General features: G+C 42.3%; 1 protein-coding gene across 11 annotated transcripts in view; it reads right to left on the bottom strand.

Annotated features, from left to right (window-relative positions):
• Positions 1-24,878, bottom strand: part of GNE (glucosamine (UDP-N-acetyl)-2-epimerase/N-acetylmannosamine kinase) — a 60,415-nt gene that overhangs the window by 16,916 nt on the left and 18,621 nt on the right. For 4 of the 11 annotated variants that reach the window (XM_005581314.4, XM_005581318.5, XM_005581315.4 and 1 more), the window contains exons 2-5: positions 16,248-16,453; positions 13,088-13,539; positions 3,502-3,654; positions 601-813 (exon numbers count right to left, since the gene is read on the bottom strand). In XM_005581314.4, the coding sequence (XP_005581371.1) occupies positions 601-813; positions 3,502-3,654; positions 13,088-13,539; positions 16,248-16,453 (1,024 nt within the window). Of the gene's footprint in view, positions 1-600; positions 814-3,501; positions 3,655-13,087; positions 13,540-16,247; positions 16,454-24,395; positions 24,473-24,878 lie in introns of all 11 variants that reach the window. The other 7 variants (XM_005581317.4, XM_045374461.2, XM_015436997.4 and 4 more) reach the window with 5 other exon arrangements.

Genomic DNA, 24,878 nt, shown 5'->3' with positions numbered 1-24,878 from the left:
CTGATGATAGATCGTCAGATAGATCGCTAAGCCATGAAAGATCGTAATTAAGAACCACTTAATGCTAACTGATATTACAAAGACAATAAAATGTAAGTAGAATGGGCCGGGTGCGGTGGCTCATGCCTGTAATCCCAGCACTTTGGGAGGCCGAGGTGGGTGGATCATGAGGTCAGGAGATCAAGACCATCCTGGCTAACATGGTGAAACCCCATCTCTACTAAAAATACAAAAAAAATTAGCCGGGCATGGTGGCGGGTGCCCGTAGTCCCAGCTACTCGGGAGGCTGAGGCAGGAGAATGGTGTCAACCTGGGAGGCGGAGCTTGCAGTGAGCTGAGATCGCGCCACTGCACTCCAGCCTGGGTGACAGAGCCAGACTCTGTCTCAAAAAAAAAAAAAATGTAAGTAGAGATCTAAAATCTAAAATATTTGGTAATCACTGTGTGCTATTTATTGACTATAGATTTTAGGCTTCAACTGGTTATTAACCTCATTCACTCGTTCACAAAATATATGCTCAGCACTAATATATGCATACCTTATAATAATTCACGTGTGTATAAAGCCTAGTCAGTTGAAGTATGAGCAAAGGTAAATACCTGTTTCTCTTCCAATCTGACGTGTTCCCAGGTTGATCACAGGTGTCCCAAAAGCTCCAACTTCTCGAACCCCACAGCTGCTGTTCCCAATCATACAACCAGCATGGGCAACCAACTGTATAAACTGGTCAAATGGGACGTGTTTAACTGCACGAAAATTGGGATGATGCTCAATGCCCTTCTTCCGCATCACTCGAACCATCTCTTTGCTCCCTATGAAAATGAAAAGAACCAATTGGTAAGTGGTTTGTGAGATAAACCATTTTCATTGGCAAGTGTAGCCCACATAAAGAAATCTCCCTACAAAAACCTCACATCAGTTATTAGGGAAATAGTAATTTTAACTACTGACTTTTTCATGAATTATGGGTATCTAAAATGTCCTCTGCTTCGCTCATCTAGGAACTCAGAAAGCAGCGGTTGGGACTTTTCAAACAGAACTAGGCAAAGCAAATAACTTTTATCAATGCCCTAGTAAAAACCTTTACCTTAAACAACAATTAAGAGGCTAAAGACAGGCCAACAGCCTGTATCTCTTAACCCCAAAGTTCCCAAACAGAACCCTCCCAGGCTCCCCATACCACGCTGATCAGAGACCTTCTGCCCAGCTACACTCACCTTTACACTGACAAGAACTCAGTGGGATAGCACTCCCGTTTATGTGGACTACACTCCAAGAAAATACAAATAGATTCTGACACTGTGGCTTATATTTTAACTGCATGACTTAATAGAAACTTAAAGATACATGAAGGGAAGGCAATATTTAATGTCCCTCTACTTGCCTCTCAACTGACCCTCTCCTAACTACCCCATACCTAGGGAGGAAAATTGCTAACCTGATTGGTTAGAAGGCAGAAGTCTGACCACACCATGCTCACCAGTGGGCAGGTGCCACTCATTTAACCAAAGCTGTGCATGCTCAGTTTTCAATCTTTTTGACTTTCACTGTGTGGCAAGGTAGGTAAATGGACTCAGGGTCTAACTCTGGAGAAGGCCTGGCCATTTCTCTCTGTATACAGTCTTGCCAGCGCGTCATCTGTAATTATTGTACAGGTTGAGCATCCCTTATTCGACATGGTTGGGACCAGAAATATTCTGGGTTTCAAGTTTTTTTGGATTTTGAAATATTTGTCATTCTGTAATACTTACCAGATCAGCATCCCTAATCTGAAAATCCAAAATCCAATTGCTCCAGTTGCTTCCTTTGAGCATCATGTTGGTGCTCAAAAAGTTTGAGAGTTTGGAGCATTTCAGATTTCAGCTTTTTGGCTTAGGGATACTCAAACTATAGTACATGGCACACCAGAAGGCACCACTACTATTCCAAGATTCAGGTTTCAATTCACTTGAAAGCTCCTCTTTGGCTTAAGGCCTCAATAATCCATTTTCTAGAGGGAGTCCTGTACTGGGGAACTGGGCACTAAGCCAGATAATGATAAAGTGATGCCTTGATTCTTATTTTCCTATTGTTCCCTGGGTATGTCGTATTAAAAACCCTGTGGAGGGTAGAGGCAAGTGGCAGGCATGACTTAGATATACCTGGGACCCTTTACTTTCATAGAAAAACCCTCTAATTCTAAAGTATGTACAGTCAGGAAAGTGCATTATAAACAGAATATATCATTGACAATGAATGTTGAACCAGAGAGACACATAGTTACATTACAAATATTTATACAAAATTTAAAGGATCAGAAAAGAAAAAATATTAATGTTTTTGAAATATGGATACATTACCTGGAAAAAATCTGGGTTGGGTATTCTTAAATTTTTTTCCACTAATATCCTACTTTGTTCTCCCTAACACAAAAGATTATTCAAGGGAATACTAAGACAGAGGTTCTTTCAGAGTAAGTTGGTGATATCTTGACGTTGCAGAGAAAGGGTTCTGCCTCCTTTACCAAAAAAGAAGCCTAAGAACTCACCAATGAGTGGTGTCAGCTAACGATAATCAGTATTTGGAAATTCTTCAGTATTAGGCTGTGTTCTGGCATTTCTCATATCTCACACCCCCATTTACTCGCCTAAGGTCTCAGCAGTAACAAAATCTATGGTACCATCCACCAGTAAACAAGTGATCAACCAAGGCAGGCTTGAGGATGAACTGGTTGGGACTGGCTGGGGACTCCAGATTGAAACTGCTTCAGCTCAAGATTACTTTAAGGTATAGCTGACATAAATAAGAAAGAAAGCAAGAAAAAATATTAGTGGCTATTTTGCTGTGGACAATGGAATCACTACTTTTCTAGAGCTTCTCTTTCACGTCAACTTTTTTTTTTGAGATGGAGTCTCGCTCTGTCACTGAGACTAGAGTGCAGTGGCGCAGTCCCAGCTCACTGCAACCTCCACCTTCCAGGTTCAAGTGATTCTCCTGCCTCAGTCTCCTGAATAGCTGGGACTACAGGTGCCCACCACTGTGCCTGGCTAATTATTGTATTTTTAGTAGAGACAGGGTTTCACTATCTTGGCCAGGCTGGTGTCGAACTCCTGACCTCAAGTGATCTGCCTGCCTCAGCCTCCCAAAGTGCTTGGATTACAGGCATGAGCCACCGTGCCTGGCCATCTTTCACTTCAACTTCTAAGATTTATGTCTCTTGGCTACTGCGGTTTCTTAACTGGTAGAAACTGGAGGGAAAATGTTAGTACTAAGCATGAGACTAAAGTAGACAGTAGACAGACTATTTTTATTATTAAGTTTCTACTGGACTTGGCAAAAACATTACAAACTTTTTGAGTTATAGCAAAATTGGTAATCCTTTGAAAATGGGAATGCATTTCAGAATAGAGTGCCCTTCAATGATAAGATGAGCAAGATAGGAAGGCAGTTAAAAGAAGAAGTAATAGAAACATAAAATTGGAAAAAGTAGGTGGCATAATTTCATTTTCAAGTTCAATTACCTGCATCAATATTTGGAAACAGAACTAGGGTCCGCTTGTTAAATGAGATAAGTGCATCCAATGTTAATTCAAACATTTTTATGGAATGCTTAATGTCAGTGGTCACAGGGTGCTGTAGTGCAACAATGTAATCTTTAGATTTTACATCATCACCTGTTTAAAGAAAATCAAACCACATTGCTTCATTAGTTAAGAATCTTAAAAGAGAAAGAAGCAAATTCTGAAAGCAAGATTCTAAGTCTGCACTTTTAAAAATTCTAAGATAGAAACAATTTGTCAAATTGTGAGCAGGGCATCCAAATTAGAGTCAAATGATAAGAACTTACAGCAACAAATCCAAGGATTCAGCAAACTTAACATTTTACAAAGACATGGTGCCACAAACATAACTTTAAATAGCAGGTGCTAGAAATTCACTGTTTTAAAATCCAAACTATTCCAAAGCACTGGAAAAATGTGACTCTTCCCAACGTCTAACTAATGTTTTTAGTGAGTATTCAGCAATATCAGTGAATAATAATGTTACAGATCATGGCATTTTGAGGCTGAACAAGCATTAAACATATTTCCTAGAATGCACAGGAGCTTCCCTATACCATCACCTACCAGATTCAAGTGGCAAATGTTTCTAACTCTGTTAAAGGACTAGGAGAGTTTCACTCATCCCTAGGCTGGGATCCCAAGGACAGTTCCTCAGCAAAAATTTAAAATGTAAAAAGTTTAGATTGACAGTGCTATGTCAAACAATGCAAGATATTTATCAATAGGGCCTATATTATCCCATAAAACTGAAAGTGAGCTCCACTCACTTTTTTAAAATTAATTTTTCCATAAGTTATTGGGGTACAGGTGGTAATTGGTTACATGAGTAAGTTATTTGGTAGTGATTTGTGAGATTTTGGTGCACCCATCACCTGAGAAGTATACACTGCACCATTATTTGTAGTCTTCTATCCCTCGCCCCCTCCCACTCTTCCCTCCAAGTCCCCAAAGTCCACTGTATCATTCTTAGGCCTTTGCGTCCTCGTAGCTTAGCTTCCACATATCAGTAAGAACATACAATGTTTGGTTTTCCATTCCTGAGTTACTTCACTTAGAATAATAGTCTCCAGTCTCATCCAGGTCACTGCAAATGCTGTTAATTCATTCCTTTTTTATGGCTGCATAGTATTCCATCATATATATATACCACAGTTTCTTTATCTGCTCGTTGATTAACGGGCATTTGGGTTGGTTCCATGACTTTGCAGTTGTGAATTGTGCTGCTATAAACATGCATGTCCAAGTATCTTTTTCAAATAATGACTTCTTTTCCTCTGTGTAGATACCCAGTAGTGGGGTTGCTGGATCAAATGGTGGTTCTACTTTTAGTTCTTTAAGGAATCTCCACACTGTTTTCCATAGTGGCTGTACTAGTTTACATTTCCACCAGCAGTGTAAAAGTGTTCCCTGTTCACCACATCCACACCAGCATCTACTGTTTTTTTATTTTTTGATTATAGCCATTCTTGCAGGAATAAGGTGGTATCGCATTATGGTTTTGATTTGCATTTCCCTGATCATTAGTGATGTTTAGCATTTTTTCATATGTTTGTTGGCCATTTGTATATCTTCTTTTGAAAATTGTCTATTCATGTCCTTAGCCCACTTTTTGATGGGATTGTTTTTTTCTTACCGATTTGAGTTCATTGTAGATTCTGGATATTAGTCCTTTGTCAGATGTATAGATTATGAAGATTTTCTCCCACTCTGTGGTTGTCTGTTTATTCTGCTGTTCCTTTTGCCGTGCAAAAGCTCTTTAGTTTAATTAGGTCCCACCTATTTATCTTTGTTTTGATCATATTTGCTTTTGGGTTCTTGGTCATGAAATCCTTGCCTAAGCCAACGTCTAGAAGGGTTTTTCCCATGTAATCTTCTAGAATTTTTATAGTTTCAGGTATTAGATTTAAGTCTTTAATCCATCTCGAGTTGATTTTTGTATAACGTGAGAGATGAGGATCCAGTTTCATTCTTCTACATGTGGCTAGCAAATTATCCCAGCACCACTTGTTGAAAAAGGTCTCCTTTCCTCACTTTATATTTTTGTTTGATTTGTCAAAGATCAGTTGGCTGTAAGTACTTGGGTTTATTTCTGGGTTCTCTATTCTGTTCCATGGGTCTATATGCCTATTTTTCTACCAGTAACATGCTGTTTTGGTGACTATGGCCTTATAGTATAGTTTGAAATCAGATAGTGTGATGCCTCCAGATTTGTTCTTTTTGCTTAGTCTTGCTTTGGCTATAAGGGCTCTTTTTTGGTTCCATGTGAATTTTAGAATTATTTTTTCTAATTCTGTGAAGAATAATGGTGGTATTTTGATGGGGATTGCATTGAATCTGTAGATTGCTTTTGGCAGTATGGTCATTCTTGCAATATCAATTCTACCCATCCATGAGCATGGGATGTGTTTCCATTTGTTCATGTTGTCTATGATTTCTTTCTTCTCTTCTCTTTTCTTTGAGATGTTGTCTCACTCGTGTTGCCCAGGCTGGAGTACAATGGTGTGATCTCGGCTCACTGCAACCTCCACCTTCCAGGTTCAAGTGATTCTCCTGCCTCGGCCTCCCAAGTAGCTGGGACTACAGGTATACACCACCACACCCAGCTAATTTTTGTATTTTTAGTAGAGTCGGGGTTTCACCACGTTCGCCAGGCTGGTCTCAAACTCGTGACCTCAAATGATCCACCCGCCTCAGCCTCCCAAAAGTGCTGGGATTACAGGCTGCACCCAGCCTATGATTTCTTTCAGCAGTGTTTTGTAATTTTCCTTGTAGAAGTCTTCTGACTCCTTGGTTAGGTATATTCCTAAGCATTTTATTTTATTTTATTTTGCAGCTATTGTAATAGGGGTTGAATTCTTTGTTTGATTCTCTGCTTGGTCGCTGCTGGTGTATAGAAGAGCTACTGATTTGTGTACATTAATCTTGTATCCGGAAACTTTGCTGAATTCTTTTATAAGTTCTAGGAGCTTTCTGGAGGTGTCCTTAGGGTTTTCAAGGTAAACAATCATATTGTCAGCAAAGAGGGACAGTTTGACTTCCTCTTTACTGATCTGGATGCCCTTTCCTTCTCTTGTCTGATTGCTCTGGGTAGGACTTCCAGTACTGTGTTGAAGAGGAGTGGTGAGAGTGGGCATCCTTGTCTCGTTCCAATTATTAGAGGGAATACTTTCAACTTTTCCCCATTCAGTATTATGTTGGCTGTGGGTTTTATTACATTAAGGTATGTCCCTTGTATGCCAATTTTGCTGAGAGTTTTAATCATAAAGAGATGCTGGATTTTGACGAATGCTTTTTCTGCATCTATTGAAGTGATCATGTGATTTTTAATTTTGTTTATGTGGTGCATCACATTTACTGACTTGTATACATTAAACCATCCCTGCATCCCTGGTATGAAACCCACTTGATCATGATGGATTATCTTTTTGATACGTTGTTGGATTTGGTTAGCTAGTATTTTTGTTAAGGACTTTAGCATCTATGTTCATCAAGGATATCAGCCTGTAGTTTTTTTTGTTATGTCCTTTCCTGGTTTTGGTATTAGGGTAATGAGGGCTTCACAGAATAAATTAGGGAGGGGAAGTTCCTTCTTCCTCTATCTTGTGGAATAGTGTCAAAAGGATTGGTACCAATTCTTTTTTGAATGTCTGGTAGAATTCTGCTGTGAATGCATCTGGTCATGGAATTTTTTTTGTTGGTAATTTTTAAATTACCATTTCCATCTTGCTACTTGTTACTAATCTGTTCAGGGTATCTAATTCTTCCTGATTTAAGCTAGTAGGGTTGTATTTTTCCAGGAATTTGTTCACCTCTTCTAGGTTTTCTAGTTCATGTGCGTAAAGGTGTTCACAGTAGCCCTGAATGATCTTTTGTATTTCAGTGGTGTCAGTTGTAGTATCTCCTGTTTCATTTCTTAGTGAGGTTATTTGGATTTTCTCCCTTCTTTTCTTGGTTAATCTTGCCAATGGTCTAACAGTTTTATTTATCTTTTCAAAGAACCAGCTTTTTGTTTCATTTACTTTCTTTTTGTTTTTTGAGACAGAGTCTCAGTCTGTCGCCCAGGCTGGAGTGCAGTGGCACGATCTCGGCTCACTACAGCCTCTGCCTCCTGGGTTCAAGCAATTCTCCTGCCTCAGCCTCCTGAGTAGCTGGGACTACAGGCCTGTGCCACCATGGCCAGCTAATTTTTGTATTTTTTAGTAGAGACGAGGTTTCACCATGTTGGCCAGGATGGTCTCGATCTCCTGACCTCGTGATCTGCCCGCCTCAGCCTCCGAAAGTGCTGGGATTTTTTTTTTTTTCTTTTTTTTTTTTTTGAGACGGAGTCTCGCTCTGCCGCCCAGGCTGGAGTGCAGTGGCCGGATCTCAGCTCACTGCAAGCTCCGCCTCCCAGGTTTACGCCATTCTCCTGCCTCAGCCTCCCAAGTAGCTGGTACTACAGGCGCCCGCCACCTCGCCCGGCTAGTTTTTTTCTATTTTTTTTAGTAGAGACAGGATTTCACCGTGTTAGTCAGGATGGTCTCGATCTCCTGACCTCGTGATCCGCCCGTCTCGGCCTCTCAAAGTGCTGGGATTTTTTTTTTTTTTTTTTTTTTTTTTTTTTTTTTTGAGACGGAGTCTCGCTCTGCCGCCCAGGCTGGAGTGCAGTGGCCGGATCTCAGCTCACTGCAAGCTCCGCTTCCCAGATTTACGCCATTCTCCTGCCTCAGCCTCCCGAGTAGCTGGTACTACAGGCGCCTGCCACCTCGCCTGGCTAGTTTTTTTCTATTTTTTTTAGTAGAGACAGAATTTCACCGTGTTAGCCAGGATGGTTTCGATCTCCTGACCTCGTGATCCGCCCGTCTCGGCCTCTCAAAGTGCTGGGATTACAGGCTTGAGCCACCACGCCCGGCCAACCACAGTGCTGGGATTACAGGCGCGAGCCACTGTGCCTGGCAGCAGTTTCTTTATGAAAGAAGGATGGCAAAGTGGCAAAAACTAGAAGTCTTTTTGGACCAGGGAAAAGTAAAACGCAAGACAATAAGCCAGAACAACTCATCCCTGGCAATAATACATTTCATACAAAGTTTGCACCTGCTTCTCCACCTGCACTTCTGATATTATTACCAGTCTGTCTTTGTATCTATCCATAATTCAGCAGCCTCAGCCCTTTCATAAATCCTCTCCATAAAGGCATTTTGTTTTCTGTTGTAAAGTCCTATATTTACTGTGATATACCTTTCATTGTTAGGAATTTAACATGCTTTTTTAACTTTGCTAATTTTAAAATTAAGATTGTAATACATGAACATTCTGGTTACAAAGCTGCAATGTTATATACTGCCTACCCAACCCTATCTTCTTATAAGCAGAGTGATAACATGAGAAGTTTCACATCAAGGTCGGGTGCAGTGGCTCACGCCTGTAATCCCAGCAGTTTGGAGGGCCAAAGGGGGTGGATCACCTGAGGTCAGGAGTTCGAGACCAGCCTAGCCAACATTGTTAAGCCTCATCGCTATTAAAAATACAAAAATTAGCCGGGCGTGGTGGTATGCACCTGTAGTCCCAGCTACTCAGGAGGCTGAGGCAAGAGTATTGCTTGAATCCGGGAGGCAGGGGTTGCAGTGAGCCGAGACTGTGCTAATGCACTCCAGCCGAGGTGACAGAGCTCCAGTCTTGGCAACAGAGCAAGACTCTGTCTCAAAAAAAAAAAAAAAAAAAAGAAGTTGCACATCAAGAAGCAGGCACAGATTTTATACAGAATGTATTACTGCCCAGTGGTAGATGGCTCTGCCTCATTGTCTTGAGTTTTCTTTTTCACTGGTTTAAAGATTTAAACAAACAAAAATGCAGTTTTAGCTATTCTGTTGTCCTTCTTTTCATAAAGAACTGCTTAAATTGTCCCAAATAGGACCTTAAGCCCTACAAGTACAATTCAATTTTGCTACATTCTGCTTTCTAATGGTTATTTGCTGGGTTTTGTTTTGTTTTGAGATGGAGTCTCACTCTGTTGCCAGATTGGAGTGCAGTGGCGCGATCTCGGCTCACTGCAACCTCTGCCTCCCGGGTTCATGTGATTCTTCTGCCTCAGCCTCCCGAGTACCTGGGACTACAGGCGTGCGCCATCAGGCTCAGCTAATTTTTGTATTTTTAGTAGAGATGGGGTTTTACCACGTTGGCCAGGATGGTCTCAATCTCTTGACCTCATGATCCACCCGCCTCGGCTCCCAGAGTGCTGGGATTACAGGCATGAGCCACCGCGTCTGCCCTGGGTTTTATGCTTTTTTTTTTTTTTTTTTTTTGAGACCTAGTCTCGCTTCTTCACCCAGGCTGGAGTGCAGTGGTGCAATCTTGGCTCACTGCAACCTCCCTGGGGTCAAGCAATCCTCCTGCCTCAGCCTCCCAAATAACTGGGAGTACAAGCACATGCCAGCACGCCTGGCTAATTTTTGTATTTTTAGTAGAAATGGGGTTTCACCATGTTGGCCAGGCTGGTCTCCAACTCCTGACCTCAAGTGATCCACCTGCCTGGGCCTCCCAAAGTGCTGAGATCACAGGCGTGAGCCACTGCACCTGGCCAAAACTAGTGTTTTGTTTTTTTGAGACAGGGTCTTATTCTGTCACCGAGGCTGGAGTGCAGTGGCACAATCATGGCTGACTACAGTCTTGACCTCCCAGACTCAAGTAATCCTCCCACCTCAGCCTCCAGAGTAGCTGGGACTACAGGCATACACCATCATACCCGGCTGATTTTTGTATTTTTTGTAGAGACAGAGTTTCACCACGTTGCCCAGGCTGTTCTCAAACTCCTAGGCTCAAGTGATCTGCCCACTTTGGCCTCTCAAAGTACTGGGATTATAGGCATGTGCTACCACATCTGACACATTATTATTTTCTATTCATTATAAGTTTTTCAGTAATACAAGTTTTCCAGAATACATATGGAACTAATGGTATAATCAGAACAGAATCCAAGAGTGTTCCATTGGAAACATACAAAAAGGACTGAAGAGACAGAAGGTTGTTCCACCAGCATTATCTAGATGATCCCTTCATAACTACAAATCTGTCCAAGGATAAGAAATGTTTAGAATGGGCCAGGTGCAGTGGCTTATGCCTATAAACCCAGCAGTTTGGGAGGCTAAGGCAGGAGGATTGCTTGAGCCCAGGAATTCATGACCAGCCTGAGTAAAATAGTGAGACCCCATCTCTACAAAAAAATTGTAAAAATTAACTGGGCGTGGTGGCACATGCCTGTAGTCCCAGCTACTCAGGAGGCTGAGATGGTAGGATCACTTGAGCCCAGGAGGACAAGCTGCACCACTGCACTCCAGACTGAACAACAGAAATATGTAGAATGGTTTATGTTATATAGCAGGAAAGCCCGATTCCTTTACTGATGTAATGTAATCTAGATTAAAAATAAACAAAATCTCTTTGCTTATTCAATTTTCTTTTTCTTTCTGTTTGTTATTGTTTTTTGTTTTGTTTTGTTTTGTTTGAGACAGGGTCTTACTCTGTCACCCAGGCTAGAGTGCAGCAGTGTAATCACAGGTCACTATAGCCACAACTGCTCAGGCTCAAGTGATCCTCCCATCCCAACCTCCCAAGTAACTAGGACTACATGCATGCACCACCACACCCAGCTAATTTTCTTACTTTTTGTAGAGACAGGGTCTTGCTATGTTGTCCAGGCTAGCCTTGTAACTCCTAGGCTCAAGCAATACTCCCACCTCAGCCTCCCAAAGTGCTGGGATTACAAGGTGAGCCACCATACCTGACCCAACCAAATCAATTTTCTGCTCATTAATTTTATAATTCAATAGATCTGCCTCTTAGAAATGAAAGGTCCTAAATAGATTATTAGTCCTAATTTGTCCCCTAGGTAGTACTCTTACTATAAATTAACCAACCAACATTCTGTTTGTAAACTTGTTTTTTTTTTTTTTTACCTCTTATTAGCAAAAGATAATTTCTAGGAAGCTAGAGCACTGAACATTAAAAATGTTGGAACATAAGGCTTATTTACAAAGATACACTCTAATGCTACAATTATGACTTTTGCTTTTTGATAATAATCATCATAATCCCTTACATTAACAAGTACTTATGACACTGCTTCCAACATTCATAATCTCAACAATCCTATAAGAAAAGCATTAAAAATAAAAATGACCATTTTGCCAATGTAGTAAAAAAATTCAGAAAATCAGGCCAGGTGCAGTGGCTCACGCTTGTAATCCCAGCACTTTGGGAGGCTGTGGTAGGCGGATCACCTGAGGTCAGGAGTTCGAGACCAGCCTGGCCAACATGGCAAAACCCCGTCTCTACTAAAAATATGAAATTACCCAGGCATGGTGGCATGTGTCAGTAATCCCAGCCACTCGGGAGGTTGAAGCAGGAGAATCGCTTGAACCTGGGAGGTGGAGATTGCAGTGAGCCGAGATTGTGCTACTGCACTCCAGCCTGGATGACAGAGCAAGATTCTGTCTCAAAAAAAAAAAAAAAAATCAGAAAATCAAACATAAAAACACCCATAATCCCACACCAGAAATAAATATAATAAATGACTTGGTGTACATACTTCCTAACCATTCCATTATTACAATTTTTATTAAAATGGCATATTATGGCCGGGCACAGTGGCTCACACCTGTAATCCCAGCACTTTGGGAGGCCAAGGTAGGCAGATACTTGAGGTCAGGAGTTTGAAACCAGCCTGGTCAACGTGGTGAAATTAAAAATACAAAAATACAAAAATTAGCCAGTTGTGGTGGCATACGCTTGTAATCCCAGCTACTAGGGAGGCTGAGGCAGGAGCATCACTTGAACCCGGGAGGCAGAGGATAGAGTGAGCCTAGATCATGCCACTGCACTCTAGCCTGGACAACAGAGCAAGACTCCATCTCAAAAAATTAAATAAGGCTGGGCGCAGTGGCTCAAGCCTGTAATCCTAGCACTTTGGGAGGCCGAGACGGGTGGATCACGAGGTCAGGAGATGGAGACCATCCTGGCTAACATGGTGAAACCCCATCTCTACTAAAAAATACAAAAAAAAAACTAGCCGGGCGAGGTGGCGGGCACCTGTAGTCCCAGCTACTCGGGAGGCTGAAGCAGGAGAATGGCGTGAACCTGGAGGCGGAGCTTGCAGTGAGCTGAGATCCGGCCACTGCACTCCAGCCTGGGCGACAGAGCGAGACTCCGTCTCAAAAAAAAAAAAAAAATTAAATAAATAAAATGAAATGGCATATTATACTTATAATTTTATAGCTCCCCCCCTTTACATATTAGGATCGTTCTTATAACTAATATATTTAATGGATTAAAGCATTCCATTCTATAAATATAGCAGAGATTTCTAAAAATCAGTCCACTAAGCCTTTTCACAGAAAAGGTGAACCTAGAGAGATAAAGTCATACCATAGGGCAAGGTCTATGAACTAAAACCTTGGCCTTCTCATTGCTAAGAGTATTCTATCCATAATAGTTTCCAAAAGGATTGAAATAGATGGAACATTTTCTGACAAAAACAGCCAGTAGACTGCCTAAAGTCTGAGATACGCACCTAGCCACATGCGAATGATGCTCATGTAGTCTTTGTTCTTGGCTGAGAGAAGTTTGTCGTAAGAAGGACAGCCTGCCAAAAGGATGCGATCATGGTCCTCACACATAGATATCAGGTGCTGCTCTGCACTGCGGGTGCAGCACACATGATAATGAGCCAGTTTTGTTATGGCATGTCTAATAGAGTCATCAATGGTCCCACTGACTTCCCCACCTTCAATGTGAAGGATTCGGATATTCATCAAGGCAGCAGATGTGGCCAGAGCCAGGGCATCAAACCTGTCTCCATGAACAATCATGATATCAGGCTTCAGGCGATTAAGGACATCTGGCAGCTTCACTAGGGCCAGGCCTACTGACTCCACCATGGCTGCCTCATCTTCTCCCCTCACAATTGTGTGTAGCCTGGTGTTAATGTCAAAGTCATCTTGTTCAATCATTCTATATGTATTTCTAAAACCGGGAAGAAATAAAGATTTAAGAACATGTTCTTAAACACAGAGCCATAACATACAAGAAAAGCAATCTAACACCAACCCTGAAGTGAGAAACATTAAAATAAATAAATTTAAGTATAACTTACAAACATAAAAAGCATAGACCATAAATGTAAACAGCCTGATTAAGATTCTTTTTTTTTTTTTTTTTTTTTTGAGATGGAGTCTTGCTCTGTTACTCATGCTGGAGTGCAGTGGCGTGACCTTGGCTCACTGCAACCTCTGCCTCCCAGGTTCAAGCGATTCTCCTGCCTCAGCCTCCTGAGTAGCTGGGACTACAGGCATGTACCACCACACCCAGCTAATTTTTCTATTTTTAGTAGAGATGGGGTTTTGGCATGTTGGCCAGGCTGGTCTTGAACTGCTGACCTCAGGTAATCTACCCACCTTGGCCTACCAAAGTGCTGGGATTACAGGTGTAAGCCACTGCACCCGGCCAGAGAATTTTTTTATTAGGAAGAAAGAGACTAAACTTTTAACAGTGGTCAGCACTTTTTATATACACTTAGGGGAAAATGTTCTTTACCCTTTTTAAAATTTTTTTGAGACACAGTCTCGCTGTGTCGCCCAGGCTGGGGTGCAGTGGTGCGATCTCGGCTAACTGCAATGTCCACCTCCCAGGTTCAAGCGATTCTCCTGCCTCAGCCTCCTGAGTAGCTGGGACTACAGGCGTGTGCCATCACACCCAGCTAATTTTTGTATTTTTAGTAGAGACAGGGTTTCACGATGATGGCCAGGATGGTCTCAATCTCTTGACCTCGTGATCCGCCCACCTCTGCCTCCCAAAGTGCTGGGATTACAGGTGTGAGCCATCGCGCCCAGACAGCCCTTTTTTCTTTAAGAAAACATTTCACGGTGAAAAGTCTCTCACTTTTGTCTCCCAATCATCCAATTTTCTCCCCACAAGCAGCCAATTTCTTGTGTTAGAATGTACTTTAAACATGCATTTTCATTAAGTACTAATCAAATTTCCTATTTAATGGTCTCATCAGATAACTATTTTTCCACCCTTGGTAACTGTGGTAGGCAGATAAAAAACCTACTACCATTTCCCTGAGAGCCTCTCTTCCACTAGTCTTCCTGTCAAAGCTTTCTCCCAGCAGTAAAATAACCCACTCAGACTTTCATCTCAGGTTCTAGCTAAAATTTCTATTCTACCGAGAGGATGCTCCTAAATAGCCAGAATTCATTTTGTATTAAAAAAAAAATCTGGCCGGGCGCGGTGGCTCAAGCCTGTAATCCCAGCACTTTGGGAGGCCGAGGCGGGCGGATCACAAGGTCAGGAGATCGAGACCACAGTGAAACCCCGTCTCTACTAAAAATACAAAAAATTAGCCGGGCGCGGTGGCGGGCGCCTGTAGTCCCAGCTACTCAGGAGGCTGAGGCAGGAGAATGGCGGGAACCCGGGAGGCGGAGCTTGCAGTGAGCCGAGATCGCGCCACTGCACTCCAGCCTGGGCAACAGCATGAGACTCCGTCTCAAAAAAAAAAAAAAAAAAAAAAAAAAAAAAAAAAAAAAAAATCTATGGATCCCTGAGCTATCCATTAAGTTTCTTCTCTACTCTTTAAGTATTTCCTAATAATAAATTCCTACCTTGTTTTTAAAGAATAGTCTGAAAAGGACAATTTTATTTTAATGCAAGGTTCTTTCAGATATAGTACTATATTTGTGACCCTTTTTGGAGACTGCATTAATGTATTCATGCCACAAGGGTGCACTAAATGCCTTTTTATTATATACATCTTGTTCTCTCAAAGATTGTCCAACCTTTGTTTTTTTGCTGTTGCTGTTGTTTTTTTCTTTTTTTTTGAGATGGAGTCTCACTCTTGTTGCCCAGGCTGGAGGGCAGTGGTGTGATCTCGGCTCACTGCAACCTCTGCCTCCTGGGTTCAAGCGATTCTCCTGCCTCAGCCTCCCAAGTAGCTAGGACTAGAGGCATGTGCCACCACAACTGGCTAATTTTTTTTTTGTATTTTTAGTAGAGACGGGGTTTCACCATGTTGGCCAGGCTGGTCTCGAACTCCTGACCTCAAGTGATCCACCCACCTCAGCATCCCAGAGTGCTGGGATTACAGGCGTGTGCCACCACACCAACTTTCACTTTTTAAATGTAGCCTGTGATTAATAACAAACGTAATGTCACCAAAATAAATGCCAATGGTCACAGTAATGTAATTCTCTACTTTACCTTGCAGTTTAGATTTTTAAAATCTTGTTCCATATCTACTACTTTATATGCTGTTGGCCTATAAACCAGTTTTAAAGACTTGCCATTAGAGCTCACAAAACAGATTAATGGAATCACATTGTTATATGCATATAATATGTATTTATAAGTGGCATTTCTTTGAATGTAACAACTAATAACTAACAGTAATATTTTTATAGCTACCATTTATCAATCATCTACTAAGCAGCATCATTGTGATGGATGCTCTATATCATGATCTCCATTCCTCACAATAATTTACAATATAAGTTTTCACTACATTTTATAGTGAGGAAACTGAGGCTCAGAGATGCTAAGTGACTTCTCTAAGGCCACATAAAAACTAAGCAGCAGAACTGGAATTTGAAGCTGGGCCTATATGGCTTGGCTAACAAAACCCAAGCTCCTTCTAGCACACTGTTGCAATGAAGAATAAGAAAATGCTTTCGTCTTACCCATAGTCATCTATCAGGTGAGAGCCAAGTACCACAACATCAAGTTCAAAGAACTCAGGTTCAGTTTTAATGCCAAACATGATCGGGGCAAGTTTAGAATAATCTGCACGGTTACAAGTAGCAACACAAACCCGCAGCTTTCGGTTATTTCCATTCTTCTCCATGATTTGCTTGTTTCGTTTTGAGAGGTTCTTAAAATAGAGTTCCTGAAATTGCCAAAATAAAAACTTTATAATCAGAATAACTCCTAGATATAACTAAACTTTAAACTTCTCTAAATCAGAAATAGAAATTTTCAGTCTCAAGTCCTTAACCACTATTTAATATAGTGATTCTTAATCTTTTTATACACCTCCACTTCTATGTGACTCTCCCATTGGTATATCCAGAGTTAAGAAACTCCAAGGCTGGGTGCGATGGCTCACATCTGTAATCCCAGCACTTTGGGAGGCTGAGGCGGGTGGATCACGAGGTCAGGAGATCAAGACTATCCTGGCTAACACGATGAAACCCGTCTCTACTAAAAATACAAAAAAAAAAAAATTAGCCTGGCGTGGTGGCAGGCGCCTGTAGTCCCAGCTACTCTGGAGGTTGAGGCAGGAGAATGGCGTGAACCCGGGAGGCGGAGCTTGCGGTGAGCTGAGATCATGCCACTGCACTCCAGCCTGGGCGACAGAGCGAGACTCTGTCTCAAAAAAAAAAAAAAAAAGAAAAAAAAGAAACTCCAGCAGACTAACTATAACACCACCCCATCCTCTCACACTCAAGAACACACATTGGAATGCCATTAAGGAGGAGTGAGATAAATCAGCTCTTGTTTAAAAGGTGAGCAAATATCAGCTCTTTATTATTAAAAATTACTTGCCATAACTCACAGATGAGCCCAACATAGCAGGTTGTCACAAAATCAGTGGTTGAGAACCACTGATCTAGTTCAACTCCCATCACTTTATAGAAAGGGAAACACAGGTCTTGAGAGGGAAAATTACTGCCCCAACATTCATAAGATCACGTCTCATAAGGAACACAGTCTATTCACTCTCACACTATACACTCCCTAAATACAAGGTATTGTGATTAATGCTGGGCAGGAGAAAGATAAGTAAGATAAAAACCTGACCTTCAAGCCCTCATTAGTACCTACACACCAGTGCCAACAAAACTGACAACTCCAAATGCCTATCAGATATCTCCTGCTGTATGTCCTATAACCACCTTAAAGTCAGTGTCCCAAACTGAACTCATTTTCTTTTTCAAACCTGTTCCTCCTCAATTGTTCTCTGAGTTATGCAATTTCATTCATCCAAATGCCTTGAAATCCTTGTCTTTTCTGTTCTTCACCCCATATCTCCAAAATGCTGTCAATTCCACCCCCTAAATGTCTTTCAAATCTATCTCCTCCTTTTCATCCTTACAAGGACTTCCACTAGTCCAGTCCCTCATTTTAGGTCTGGATGATCGTAACGCTGTCAAGTGGTTTGCCTGCCTCCTATAAACTTTCTTATTTATTTATTTATTTATTTAGAGACAAAGTCTCACTCTGTCGCCCAGGCTGGAGTGCAGTGGCACGAGCTTGGCTCACTGCTACCTCCGCCTCCCAGATTCTAGCAATTCTCCTGCCTCAGCCTCCCGAGTAGCTGGGATTATAGGCACCCACCACCATGCTCAGCTAATTTTTGTATTTTTAGTAGAGATGGGGTTTTGCCATGTTGGCCAGGCTGGTCTCGAACTCTTGGCCTCAAGTGATCTGCCCGCCTCAGCCTCCTAAAAGTGCTGGGATTACAGGCGTGAGCCACTGTGCCCGGCTTCCTACAAACTTTCAAAGTGATCTTCCTTTCCCACTATCTCTTCCCTGCCTAAAATTACACTTACTCTGTGCCAAAGTGCCAGCCATACCAAACTGCCTCCAGTTCAACTAGTGAATCTCCATATATCTGTACCTTTATAGATGCTACCTACTTTTTCCTCAAACTTCCCTTCCCCCTTGCCTGGTCTTCTACTCATCCTTCAAAACTCAATCTAAGTGTCATCCTTTCTGGAAAGGTTTCACACAAACCTCAGGTCCTCCTCCCCCATGTTTCTCAGTTGCTGCCTTGCTCTGAGCGTATGGCCCTCCCATTCACAGATATACTATTGCTTAGCTCCACTGCTCGCTCATCCCTCCCTGCCATGCTATACCCTCCATTCAAAAAGTAAAATCAGGGGCAAGGAATGAGAGATTTGTTTTATGGAATATTTTTTAGAAGTTTTTACATTTTTGGAGACGGGATCTTGCTATGTTGCCCAAGCCAGAGTGCAGTAGCTATTCACAAGCAAGATCATAGCTCACTGCAGCCTAGAACTCCTGGGCTCAAGCAATCCCCCCACCTTCAGCCTCATAAGTAGCTGGAACTACAGGCATACACCACTGAGCCAGGCTTGGAACATGTTAAACTTCTCTAAATCAACATAAAATTTCACCTCATGGACTCTGATCTCAATGTTCATGTTTCAGTAAGTGTATCAATATTTAGAATCTGTAATTAGGAATCCAGAGATACTTCAGTAAGGATTCCAATTCTAGGGGTGCCATCCTTTAGATGAGGGTAAACTCTGAAATTCACTGGAAATTCCATTAGTAGCCCTCTGCTGTTGGTACCTCATCTCTCTTAAAATTCTGTGACCATGCAAATTGTCCCATCATTAGGCCCACTCTGAATTTATAATCCCCAGTAAAAGCTAATTTCACCCAATGACAAACACTTACAATATAATGAAACGGGCATTCCACCAAGAGAGTTATATTCAGAAGACCTAAGCACTGTATGGTCTTTTTTGTTTTGTTTTTTTGAGACGGAGTCTCGCTCTGTCGCCCAGGCTGGAGTGCAGTGGCACAATCTCTGCCCACTGCAAGCTCCGCTTCCCGGGTTCACGCCATTCTCCTGCCTCAGCCTCCCGAGGAGCTGGGACTACAGGCGCCCAACACCACGCCGGCTAATTTTTTGTATTTTTAGTAGAGACAGGGTTTCATCGTATTAGCCAGGATGGTCTCGATCTCCTAACCTCATGATCCGTCCGCCTTGGCCTCCCAAAGTGCTGGGATTACAGGCGTGAGCCACCGCGGCCACCACGCCTGGCCTTTTTTTTTTTTTTTTTTTTTTTTTTGATAAGGAGTCTCGTTCTGCCACTCAGGCTGGAGTGCAGTGGCTCAATCTCAGCTCACTACGACCTCCGCCTCCTGGGTTCAAGCAATTCTCCTGCCTCAGCCTCCTGAGTAGCTGGGATTACAGGCATGCGCCACCATGCTGGGCTAATTTTTTGTATTTTTAGTAGACATGGGGTTTCACCATGTTAGCCAGACTGGTCTCGAACTCCTAATCTCATGATCCGCCTGCCTTGGCCTCCCAAAGTGCTGGGATTACAGGCATGAGCCACCACACCCAGCCACACTATCTAATCTTTAAAGAGACAAAAATATTCTTCCAGAAATGGTTGTCCTAAGTGTTCTTGTATATAATCCTTCCAGTGATCAAATTTGAGCTGAATAAATTGTTGGTAATATTTAATTTGCTGGGTGAGGCAAAACGAATCATTCATGGTTTGTCAGTTTGTATTTATTTTACAAAGAACAGTAAATGTTCCATCTGGCAGTACTAAAATGCTTATTTACCAGGTTACTCAAAGGTTATTCTACCTAAACTGAGAGCAAGCTGACCATATAAATAAACAGTGAAAAATACAACATTGTTACCTAGAAACCTAAAGAACCTAAAAAAGTCAAAAGTTTTTTTAAGGAAAGAAATCAAATCTTAAAAATAATATTAAGGTAAAATGCCTTTTTAAGGGGAGGTTTTAAAAAATTATTTTAAATAACTCAATTTTTGATTAAGTAGTATATTCACATGGTTTAAAACTGAAAAGTCACAAGAGATTAAGTCGCAAAAAGTCTTTTCATCTGTGTTCCCCAGCTAGCTAGTTATTTTCCCTGGAAGCAAATGGTTACTGGTTTCTTAACTGTCCTTCCATGGATAAACTATGATAATATAAATAAATATATGGCTCACGCCTGTAATCCCAACACTTTGGGAGGCTGAGGTGGGTGTATCATGTGAGGTCAGGAATTAGAGAACAGCCTGGCCAACATGGTGAAACCCCATCTCTACTAAACATACAAAAAAAAAACCAATTAGCCAGGTGTTGTGGCACACGCCTGTAGTCCCAGCTACTTGAGAGGCTGAGGCAGGAGAATCACTTGAACACATGAAGTGGAGCTTGCAGTGAGCCAAGATCGTGCCACTGCACTCCAGCCTGGGCAACAGAATGAGTCTCTATCTAAAAAAAAAAAATATATATATATATATATATATATTATATATATATGATATGTGTATATATAATGTATATATGTGTATACACACACACATATATACACTACACACACACATACACGATGTATATTACAAAATTGGTAACATATTCTACAAACTGTTGGGCCAAATCTTACTTTTTTTTTTTTTAATAGAGTCTCCCTCTGTTGCCCAGGCTGGAGTGCAGTGCCATGACCTTGGCTCACTGCAACCTCCACCTCCCCAGTTCAAGAGATTCTTGTGCCTCAGCTTCCTAAGTGGCTGGGATTACAGGTGCCCGCCACCACACCCACCTAATTTTTTTGTGTTTTTAGTAGAGATGGGGTTTCACCATGTTAGCCAGGCCAGTCTCAAACTCCTGACCTCACGTGATCTACCCACCTCTGCCTCCCAAAGTGCTAGGATTACAGGCACGAGCCACCGCACCCAGCCACAAATCTTACTTTTTAAAATGCTTTTGCTTATGACTCAATTAAATGGTAGAATGAGAATGTTTAAAGATATTGGAAATATCAAATCTAAAAGGGCAAAGTTTTGGAAATTGCTGGCCATCAACTTTTCAAATATACAAAGAGTTTTAAGAGCCCTAAAATTTAGCAAAAACATTCAACTTTGGCGGGGCACAGTGGCTCATGCCTTTAGTAACCCCAGCAGTCTGGGAGGCCAAGATGGGCGGATCACCTGAGGTCACGAGTTGGAGACCAGCCTGGCCAACATGGTGAAACCCCATCTCTACTAAAAATACAAAACTTAGCAGGGTGTGGTGGCGTGCACCTGTAATCCCAGCACTCAGGAGGCTATGGCAGGAGAATTGCTTGAACTTGGGAGGAGGCGGCTGCAGTGAGCCAAGATTGTGCCATTGCATTCCAGCCTGGGAGACTGATTGAGACTCCATTTCAAAAAAAAAAAAAAAAAAAAGCCAGGCGTGGTAGCGCGTGCCAGTAATCCCAGCTGCTTGGGAGGCTGAGGCACAAGTATCACTTGAACCCAAGAGGCAGAGGTTGCAGTGAGCCGAGATCACACCACTGCACTCCAGCCTGGGCAAAAGAGTGAGACTCTGTCTCAAAATATATATATATATAAATAAAAACAAGAAATCTGGCTGGACATGGTGGCTCATGCCTGTAATCCCGGCACTTTGGGAGGCCGAGGCAAGGACTCCTTGAAATCAGGAGTTCAAGACCAGCCTGGGCAACACAGTAAGATCCCTGTCTCTACAAACAAATTTTTTTTAATTAGCTGAGCGTGGTTGTGCACACCTGCGGTCTTAGCTATTTGGGAGGCTGAGACAGGAAGATCACTTGAGCCCAGGAGTTTGAGGCTATAGTGAGTTATGATAGTGCCACCGCACTCCAGCCTGAATGATGGAGCAAGACCCTATCTTAAAAAAAATTAAAATTTAAATCCAGCCTGGGGCAAGTAAATTTCCTTTTGTAAGGATGCAATCACTTTTCATTAGTACTTACAATGGACAGTCTTGAATTGAGAGAATGCAAAAAGCTGCTGTCAAGAATTGGGTTTCGGCTGGGCGCAATGGCTTAGGCCTGTAATCCCAGCACTTTGGGAGGCCGAGGCAGGCGGATCACCTGAGGCCAGGAGTTCAAGACCAGCCTGGCTAACATGGTGAAACCCCATCTCTACTAAAAACACAAAAAAATTAGGTGGGTGTGGTGGCGGGCACCTGTCTCTACTAAAAATACAAAATTTAGCCGGGCATGGTGGCAGGCCTGTAATCCCAGCTACTCAGGAGGCTGAGGCAGGAGAATCGCTTGAACCCGGGAGGCAGAGGTTGCAGTGAGCGGAGATCCCGCCTCTGCACTCCAGCCTGGGCGACAGGAGTGAGATTCCGTCTCAAAAAAAAAAAAAAAGAAAAAAAGAAAAAGAACTGGGTTTCTCAGATCGCCAGTGAGTTCAAGATGAAGGCAAACTTGTCTATAAACCTGGCCTTAGGTAACATTGTTCTATTTTTCAGTTTATTCATATAGCCAGCTTGCTCCCAGTTTAGGTAGAATAACCTTTGAGTAATTGGTAAGTACTAGGCATTTTAGTACTGCCAGATGGAACATTTACTGTTCTTTGTAAAATAAATACAAATTGACAAACCATGAATGATTTGTTTTGCCTCACAGTATTTTTTTTTTTTCTTGAGACAGAGTCTCACTCTGTCACCCAGGGGAGTACAGTGGCGCAATCTCAGTTCACTGTAACCTCTACCTTCCAGGTTCAATCAATTCTCCTGCCTCAGCCTCCCAAGTAGCTGGGATTACAGGTGCACACCACCATGCCTGGCTAATTTTTGTATTTTTTTAGTAGAGACGGGGTTTCACCATGTTGGCCAGGCTGTTCTCGAACTCTTGACCTCAAGTCATCTGCCTTGGCCTTGCCTCACAAAAATTAAAAATTTAAATTAAAAGCCACAAGAGGCTAAATAGCAAAAAGTCTTCTCATATGTGTTCCCCAGCTATATAATTTTTTTTCCCTCAAAGAAACTATAGTACAAATTGGAAAAGGACCACTGTACTCCAGCCTGGGTGACAGAGTGAGACCCTATCTTTAAAAAAATTTAAATTTAAATAAAAAATAAAAACAAGCAATCTTTTAAATGAACATTATGAAGTAGGTGCATTGTCCAGCCCAGAGCTCAGAAAGTCAGAAGGCGGGACTGAATACTTGCATCCATTTCACTCTTCAATTCTATAATTGTACCTGAGCCACCAAAAGAAAGACAGAAAAACAAATAATAGGTGACGGATGGATGACAGATGATAGACAGATAGATGACAGTTTTCAGATAAGTTTGCCTTCATCTTGAACTCACTGGCAATCGCTGAAAAACCCAATTCTTGTTTTTTTGTTTTATGTTTTTGAGACAGGGTCTCATTCTGTTGCCCAGGCTGGAGTGCAGTGACACAATCTCAGCTCACTGCAACCTCCGCTTCCCAGGTTCAAGCAATTCTCCTGCCTCAGCCTCCCAAGTAGCTGGGATTACAGGCATGTGACACCATGCCCAGCTAATTTTTTCGTATCTTTAGTATAGACGGGGTTTCATCACGTTCGCCAGGCTAGTCTCGATCTTCTGACCTCAGGTGATCTGCTGCCTGGCCTCCCAAAGTGCTGGGATTACAGGCATGAGCCACCGTAACTTAATTCTTTTTTTTTGTTTTTTATTTTGAGACTGAGTCTCACTCTGTCGCCCAGGCTAGAATGCAGTGGTGCAATCTCAGCTCACTGCAACCTTCGCTGCCTGGGTTCAAGCCATTCTCCTGTCTCAGCCTCCTGAGTAGCTGGGATCACAGGCGCCCGCCACCATGTCCAGCTAATTTTTGTATTTTTAGTAGAGATGAGGTTTTTACCATGTTGGCCAGGCTGGTCTCGAACTCCTGACCTCAGGTGATCCGCCTGCGTTGGCCTCCCAAAGTGCTGGGATTACAGGCGTGAGCCACCGCACCCCGTAGAAACCCAATTCTTAAAGGCTGTTTTCTGCATTCTCTCAACTCAAGACTGTCCATTATAAATGCTGGCAAAAGGGTGTTAACACTTTCCAGAAAAATAATGTCCCACTCAACCGTGGAAAGAGTTCTTTGTGAAGAGAGTATTTTTAAGGCAATCAACTGAAAATAATGAACACTTGGTTCAAGCAGTCACTGAACAGAGGAAACAACAGTAAATTTGCTGAGTGCTTCTGAAGTGCCAAACATTGTGCTAATAGCTTTCTTTACACGTATTAACTCATTTCATCCTCACAGCCCTCCTATTAGCCCCATTCTACAGACAGGAGGCACAGAGAAAATAATTTACTTGCCCCAAATCACTGTTTAATAGTTCATCATTGGCTGGGCGCGGTGGCTGACTCCTTTGTAACCCCAGCACTTTGGGAAGCTGAGATGGGCAGATCACTTGATGTCAGTTTAAGACCATCCTGGCCAACATGGTGAAACCCCGCCTCTACTAAAAATACAAAAAATTCGCCGGGCGTGGTAGCGGGCGCCTGTAGTCCCAGCTACTCGGGAAGCTGAGACAGGAGAATGGCGTGAATCCGGGAGGCGGAGCTTGCAGTGAGCCGAAATTGCGCCACTGCACTCCAGCCTGGGCAACACAGCGAGACTCCGTCTCAAAAATAAATAAACAAACAAACAAATAAATAAATAAAAATAAAAAAATAAAATTTGGGGGGAAGGCGGAGAATTAACACTTCTCAAATATACAAGGAAGCCCTGACTCAGAAGGTAGAGTCAGAGCAGGGAGGAGACTTTTTAGCCCAGCTTTTCACGCCAGGACAGCTTGC

This window comes from Macaca fascicularis, chromosome 15, assembly GCF_037993035.2.
Source record: "Macaca fascicularis isolate 582-1 chromosome 15, T2T-MFA8v1.1".
Lineage (NCBI taxonomy): Eukaryota > Metazoa > Chordata > Mammalia > Primates > Cercopithecidae > Macaca > Macaca fascicularis.
This window is presented reverse-complemented; position numbering and strand designations above follow the sequence as displayed.